The sequence below is a fragment of the Myotis davidii genome, unplaced genomic scaffold (genome assembly GCF_000327345.1).
Source record: "Myotis davidii unplaced genomic scaffold, ASM32734v1 scaffold1947, whole genome shotgun sequence".
NCBI classification, from domain to species: Eukaryota; Metazoa; Chordata; class Mammalia; order Chiroptera; family Vespertilionidae; genus Myotis; species Myotis davidii.
Genome location: NW_006297822.1, coordinates 96,658 through 104,583, shown reverse-complemented (window position 1 = coordinate 104,583; position 7,926 = coordinate 96,658). Strand labels below are relative to the sequence as shown.

Sequence of the window (7,926 nt, the reverse complement as noted above, 5' to 3'; positions counted from 1 at the left end):
ACTGCAATGCCTGTCTCATTTATAGGCATATTCCCCAAACTTTGCATAGTGTCTGGCACTCAATTAGGCACTCAACGAGTGCTGGTTGAATGAATGAATGAATAAGTTATAAAACCATCAAAGGACATGCAATATAAGGAACATTTTATTTGGAGAGATTTTGAACATTAGCTTCATTTTCAATTAAGGCGGTAACATTCTTCCTGCAAGCAGATGGAAGAGAATCATCGGAGGCTACATTAAGTGCAGAGTAAGATAAAACCAACCACTTTGCATTCAGATGCCACAGAAGCCACACATTAGCTTCCTGAGCCCACTGCCCAGGAACAGATTTGGGGTGATATTTCCAATTGCTTTGAGAAATAGCTAAGTTCCATGACATACCACCGCTAAAGAAGATACCTCACTGATGAGCCCTTTCAGCACTATAGAGAAAGTCTAGCGTTGGTTCACAATGTCCTGTTGTTTTTTAGCTTTCAGTAGCTTTACATGAAATTGTATAACCTATTAGGTTTGCTCAAATTCACACTGTCCCTTTGGTTTTATTTAGAAATTCTTTAAATACCCAGTAAATTAGATCTTTGTAAAGCAACTTAGCCAGTTCTTATCCAGTTTGACATATGACTAGGTATGGGTAGGGGTGTGTGTGTGTGTGTGTGTGTGTGTGTGTGTGTGTGTGTGTGTGTGTGTGTTGGTGTTGGGGGTAAACTGGGGTCCCTGTTCATTGGCACATATTGTCCCCTGGGAGTTTGGGGGTTGTAAAAAGCTTTTACAGTACCAAAAAAGTAAACATTGATAATATGGCCTGGCAGCAATCAGATACATTAAGATCTCAGAGCAAATTAAAGCAGAGCGGGATTGTTTCCACTCCCCAGATATTTAGGCATTCCATGATAACCAGGTCTAATATACAGCGCTCAGGACATGGAGAGGCAGCACCAAAGGATAGATAGATGCTTTTTTTGTGTGGCTTCATCCTGGCCCCTGGTGGTTTGCTGCTCAATTACATCCTGCTTGGATCTAACCAAGAGCACAACATTAAAGGTGTTAGAAACAAAACAAAAGAAAACAAAAAATAAATAAAAATGTTAGATCTGGTATGAGCACAAATCTTAGGGTTAAAAACAGAGGGTTCCTACTGGCTGAAAAGAAAACTAAAAACTGATAACAAATGGGACCCTAGTTCTGAGGAAAAGCTCTGATTATGAGTCTTATTTTCCTACAGGTTCCTGGAGACTACTGGGACCCCAGTAGCCTGACTGATTTGTCAGATGCTCCAAATGGCCCAGAGGCAGCAATGGTCAACAGCGGTGGGTCACAGAAAAGGCACAGTTCTGAGAGGGTGGATAGCGAAGTCACAGGGAAATAGAGTGAAGGAGAAGGGGAACAGAAAGAGGCTTGTCACAGATCAAAGGCTGGCCTCCAGAAACAGGTTTTGGGACTGGTTTGATGATTCCTTCTGCTGATCCTCACCTTAAACAAAAATGCAGCCAAATTAAGCTGGTTGAAAGACTATATTATGCAGGAATGGTACCAGGGAAATAAGTTCTTTTTTCTCTAGATTTTCAAAGAAGCAATAAATTCAATAGTAAAAAAATATTTGTAAGAAATTGGATCTTTTGCAAAGAATGAAGCACTTTTTGTTAAATACAGGAGAGGCTACCTGGCTGAAAAAATAGACACTTTTTTGGAATCTTGTATGATGTCACCAAGTTGAAAAGTTTGGAATGGCTTGAATCATCTCTGTGCTTCCTAGGAGCATCTAGTGCTGAGCAGTCAGGTGTGCCACCTCCAGCCCCACTCCACTGGGCCTTACACCCTCTTCATTCCTTTCCCCATGAGGCAAGCAAACACTGTCATGACCATTTTGGGGTTCACTTCAACCAGGTCTTCTGGAAGGGCATACACTCTTGCTCCAATTTTTCGAGCCATAGAGATGGCATACCTAAAAGGGAGAAAGCAAGAAGAATGAGAAGAGCCAGAGCAACAAAGTATGAAGGGGACCCTCAGGTTATTGGTATAATCATTCTATACCGTACACTACTGCAAACTATATACAACACAAAGCTCACTCCTGGTATGGTTAGAGCCAGTCACTGACATCCTCTCACTTTTATGGCCAAATCTTGGCTTGATAAAACTCCTGATTCCATCAGACTTGCTGTCTACTATACCAAATGTATTACTTGTCCTTAGATATTTTCCTACCTCCTGCCACTTTGGATGCTTTCATCATGAGTATTTTCTTGGGCTATATAGCAGTAGAAAAAAGTCATCAAACTGGAGAAGAATGTGTGCTAGGAAAAGTTAGCAGTCTATATTTCAACTACAAAAGTTTACAGACTATATTTCAATACTTTGACCTTACAAATCAATTATTTTATTCCTTGTTCCACTCCAGTTCTTGTGCACATATACATGTATTTATAGGCAGAGTTTTATATTATAAATTTTCCACATAAAATGATCATAGCTGCATCAGAACATTTTTGCTCTATTTATAGCTATAGGAAGATAATTAGCTTACTCTATTTTCAAATGTGCCTACATTACTCCCTGTCACTTCTTTCATTCACTTTGTTTATTATCTGGTAACTTACGATGACTACTCCAGAGATTCTCCATTCTTCCCAAGGCCCCATCACTCCTCCTGTTCCCCTAAAATAACTTTATTTTTACTTTATAGATCAATTAAATTAGAGTACCAGGCTGGGGTAGTCCCCATTCTTCTTGTCCATCTCTCAACCAATTCCTCTAATTAATTATTAATGAAATAAATGTGTCTTCCATTATAAAATATAAAGAAAAAATAGAGCTTCAAAAATCATGCACAACCTTGCCACCATAACATTTTAAAGATTTTTTTTATAACTCCTTTTACCCATTTTAAAAGTAATTTTGTATCTTACCCTTGTAGGATAGTGGTTAGGAGCCTGGGCCTTGAAGTCAGACTTTGAATCTTAGCAGAACCACTTAATAATTGTAAAATTTTGGGCAAGTTCCTTAAACCTAATCATATCCATCTTGAACATCTAGACTCAAGCTTTTTTTGAGGTAAAAAAAAAATTCTGGGTCTCATACATTCTGGGTGTTCTTCCCTTTACTTGGAGTGTTTTCTTATCTCCTTCCCTGTCTAGCTCCTTCTTACTTGTCCTTTTAGTCCATCTCAGCATTGATGTCATTTGCTCTGCAGAGCTCCCATTTTTTTTTCTGTCTCCTTGATAGCACCCTGTACTCCCTCTTCCATACCACCCATCACACTGTATTGTAATTGTCATTTAATTATTTATCTTCTCTTCATTATGTTGTGCTAAACATCAGCATACCAGAAACACAGGTCCCTACTTCCCCAAATTGGGATCAGAGAGGACACTGTTGGGGTTGAATTGTGTCCCTCAAAAAGGGTATGTAAAAGCCCTCTCCCCTAGGACCTCCGATTCTGATCTCATTTGGTAATAAGGTTTTTAAAGATGTAATTAGTTAAGATGAGGTCATATGGGAGTAAAGTGGGGCCCTAATACAATATGATTTGGTGTCTTTATCAGAACAGTGGAAGAGACACAGACACATACACAGAGGGAAGATAGCCATGTGAAGTCACAGACACAGGGGAGAAGGCCATCTGAAGATGGGGGCAGAGATTGGAGTGATACATTTACAAGCCAAGACTTGCTGGCCAAGGCCAGAAGGCAGGAGAGGGGTATGGAACAGACTTTCCCTCATAGCCCTTGGAAGGAACCAACACTGCTGACACTTGATCTTGGACATGTACCCTCTACACTGTGAGAGAACAAATTTCTTTGAAGTCACCTTGCTTGTAGGTATTTTGCTATGGCAGCCCTCAGAAAGTAATACAAGCTTTTCTGAGAAAAGTGCTTCTCTAGAGTAGAGGTCAGCAAACTTCCCACAAAGGACCAGATAGTTAATATTTCAGACTTTGTGGGCTTTGCCACAACTAGTCAACTCTGCCATTGCAGCAGGGAAGCAGCTATAAAAGTATGGGTAAATAAGCACAGATGTGTTTCAATAAAACTTTATTTATAAAAGCAGATGACAGGCCAGACTATATAGTTGTCTGCTGACCCCCACTCTATGTGGTAAAGCAAATGGCAGTTGCTTCCAAGCAGGAGAAGGCTCTGATCTTGAATCCCATCCCCTGCCTATTTGTGTACATGGATTTTCACAAAAAGGGTGCTTGTATTTGGGCCTGCCATATATGAATTAAATAAAGTGTCCTATAATTATGATTAGAAAATTGGTTTTATGAAAATATAAGGTTGCTTTTCAATTGGAAGAATACACTTGCTTTTTGTCTTGCTCTCTCTAATCCCAGGAGACATAAAACTACTATTGCACAATATCTAAAATAATGATGATGGGACACAAGTCACAAGAAGAAAAAGCATCAGTAGTGAAACTAAAGTGTTTGCACAAAGGCACAAACAATAGACTTTATAGGTATCCAGTTGCCAGTTGGGTCCTTCCCTCTCTGACCTCAGGTCTATTTACGTACTTTGCATTGTTGAGTTTCTCTTCATCGTTCAGGTTCTCTGTCTTCAGAAGGTCATAGTTAATGGAACCTGGTTGAATGGCGTCGATGAGATCCAGGACAGGCAGACTTGTACTGATCTTTGGGTCCTGCACACACAGAATGACGGCTTTTATCAGTACGCTCCCAGGTTACTTTTATTCGTTCAAGGGAAGTGGGTGGTTCTTCCCTCTTAAATATAAAATACATACTGCTGGTCTGGAAAATGCAACCGTGTTGCACATTAATTGTAGTTTCAAATCAATTGTAGTTTCAGTAAAGGCATTAGTCACTTCCTAAGTAGCTCAATAAGCAAAGGGAACCTATTGTATACCAAAACGCAGGGAGCCATTCTCAAATGGCGTGTGAATGAAAGTAAGCACAACTAGGGAAAAGCAGAGAGGTTGAAACGTTTAATGTAACTACTGGTATGAACAGAGGAAGGAAAGATTTGATAAAAAAAAAACAAACATCAAGAAGGAGAGACCAAAGATGCTAGGAGAAACCTTGCTTCATTCTGGGGGATATCCCGGAGGTGATGGGCAGGGATAGTGACAAGGGCTCAGTTGGACAGGAGTTTCAGTAGATGCTCATTTCTTGGAGACCTCAAGGAAACAAAAGAGTCCATAGGTCCAGGGAGACAGTGTAGGCAATTATGTGATTAAATGAAATGACAGTAACTAATATTTGTTGGTGTTTCACAGTTTGCTCAGCACTTTTTAAAAAAAATAATTGTAGGTTGAATTTTCTTCTCTTCTTACAATAATTATTTTTTTCTCTTTTTTATTGAATTTATTGGGGTGACATGGTTAATAAAATTATATAGGTTTCAAGTGTACAATTCTACAATACATCATCTGTATTGTATTGTGTGCTCACCATTCCAAGTCAAGTCTTCATCCATCATCATTTATCCCCCTTTGCTCTCTTCTATCTCCATTACCCCGCTTTCCCTCTGGTAATCACCATCATGTTGTCTGTGTTTACGAATTAAAAATTTTTTTTTTGCTTAATCCCTTCACCTTTTAAGATAAATTTTCTCACTTGTCACTACAGATATAGGCACCTGAATTTAATTTACAGTGAGTAAAGGAAGTTTCTGAGGTTAAGTAAGTTGCTGATAAGTGGTGGAGCTGGGATTTGAACCCAGGTATTCTGACTCAAAACCCAGTTCTCTTTATTTAGCATTTGTAAACATTTTGATGGTCATAGTAATGGTTAAGTGACCTACAGATACACTGCTTTGCAACCTCACCCACAGGTAAAAGACACTTTCTCCTCACTAATGGACCCTCACCTGCAATCACTAGCACTAACCTCAGGAGTTACTTGAGCTCCAGGTTCCTCACTTATAATGTGAGAAAAACCATAAAGCTGACTTCACAATGTCTGTGAAGATGAAATGAGACATTAAAAACAAGGAGCTTGGTACTCAGAGAGCATTCCATATGGGGCAAGCCCTTCTCCTTTGCTCTTCACCACCACCTTTCCAACTATCTTTCTCTCACCAGCCTCCATACCTCCACTCGGCAATTCAGACTGAACGGTAAGGTGGAGGGGGCACAGAAAGGACTGCTATGTGTGATGAACTCACTGGGACTGGGCACTCCTGGTACAGCCCAACCTTTCTGCCCTTTCTGGTGGGAGGAGATTTTACTTTTTTTCTCGATTTTGAAGCAGAGGATTGGTATCATGATCAACTGCCTCACTGAACTTGTTAATACAACTCCAAAGTGGTCCTTTCTCCAAATATTGACCTTTAAACCAGAAAAAATGTAGATAAGATGGCATATATATTATAATATGGATCAAGTGTATAGGTCCCTTGAGGAAGGATCCTGTTAATGTATAAAACATGAGCTAAGAAATTTAATAAAAGATAATGCTATTATTATTAATAAAAATGGGATTTGGATACAAGTACTCAACTGCTTTTTTCTCAGAAAATACTGCATGGGAGATCTTTTAGCATTTTATATTTCACCATCATAATGTTAACAATCTGAATCATGGAGCTGTGCACATTTTAAGAATATTATCAAAACATGGTCTCACTCATATGTGGAATCTAATGAAGAACATAAACTGATGAACAAAAATAGACCCAGAGACATAGAAGCATCGACAGACTGTCAAACCTCAGAGAGAAGGCAGGGGTGGGAAGTGGGGGAGAGATCAACCAATGAACTCATCTATACTAATAAAAGGGTAATATGCTAATCAGACCAGGCCAACCAGACATCTTCCGGTTGTCCAGTCCTCCTTCTGAACATAGCCACCGTGGCAGAGGGCTGAGGCAGAGGTGGTTAGGGGTGATCAGGCAGGCAGGCAGGCAGGTGAGTGGTTAGGAGCCAGCAGAGGTTGTAGGTTAGACCAGGGGCTGAGGCAGAGGTGGTTAGGGGCAATCAAGCCAGTAGCCAGGGGCAGTTAGGGGTGATCAAGCAGGCAGGCAGAAGGGCTAGGGGTGATCAGGCAGGCAGGCAGAGAGGTTAGGGGTGATCAGGCAGGCAGGCAGGCAGGTGAGTGGTTAGGAGCCAGCAGAGGTTAGAGGGATGTCTGACTGCCGGTTTAGGTCTGATCCCCCTAAGGGTCCCAGATTGGAGAGGGTGCCAGCTGGGCTGAGGGACCCCCCCTCCCGTGCACCAATTTTTGACCAACAAAGTAAGAACCAAAGCAGGGAGGCATGGAACAGACTGACATACCTCGATATGAGGTTGGGGGGTGAGAAGAGATAAACTGAAGAACTTATATACATATATGCATAATCCACGGACACAGACAATAGGCTGGTGAAGACCTGGGGTGGGGTGGGTGCGAGGTGGGAGAGGTCAATGAGAAAAAAAGGGGGCATATGTAATACTTTCAACAATAAAGATTAAAAAATATTATCATATTTGTTATTACTTTATAAGAACAAAACCTAAAATGTATGTAAATATGATTGGTTTTTAAAATTAATTATTACAGGAGAAAGTGACAAGAAATTTGTCAATGAAATAGATATGAACATCAAAACAATAATGGGTCATTCTGCAAAACCAAAATTGGAGGGGAACCTGAACTTAAGGTCACTTTAAAACAGATAGAAAACAATAATGATAAGCATAGAGCTCAGGTGGTCATGAGCAGTAGACTAAGAATTTTACCTTGAAACTAGAGATGGATGAACATTTCTCTGCTTCCTTCAATGTTTCATTTACCCAGTTGACAATAATCTCATCATTGACCTTCTGCCCACCTCCAATTTCTTCCAGAATATTCAGTGTGTACCTGAACAAAAATCAAGAATGATTTTTTGGAAAAAAAGTTGCTAAATATTTCAATATCACAGAAAGTAGCTAAGGTAGAAAATATCTATTCTTTCTAGGTATGTCACTAGATGTCAATCATCAAAGTCA

The 7,926-nt window shown here is 40.0% G+C and overlaps 1 protein-coding gene across 1 annotated transcript in view; it reads right to left on the bottom strand.

Moving 5' to 3' along the window:
• Positions 1 to 1,522: 1,522 nt before the first annotated feature.
• Positions 1,523 to 7,926, bottom strand: part of LCP1 (lymphocyte cytosolic protein 1 (L-plastin)) — a 59,113-nt gene continuing 52,709 nt past the window's right edge. Inside the window, exons 15-17 of the mRNA XM_006773663.2 lie at positions 7,675 to 7,798; positions 4,514 to 4,638; positions 1,523 to 1,945 (exon numbers count right to left, since the gene is read on the bottom strand). Coding sequence (XP_006773726.1) covers positions 1,813 to 1,945; positions 4,514 to 4,638; positions 7,675 to 7,798 — 382 coding nt within the window. The 3' untranslated portion in view covers positions 1,523 to 1,812. The remainder of the gene's footprint in view (positions 1,946 to 4,513; positions 4,639 to 7,674; positions 7,799 to 7,926) is intronic.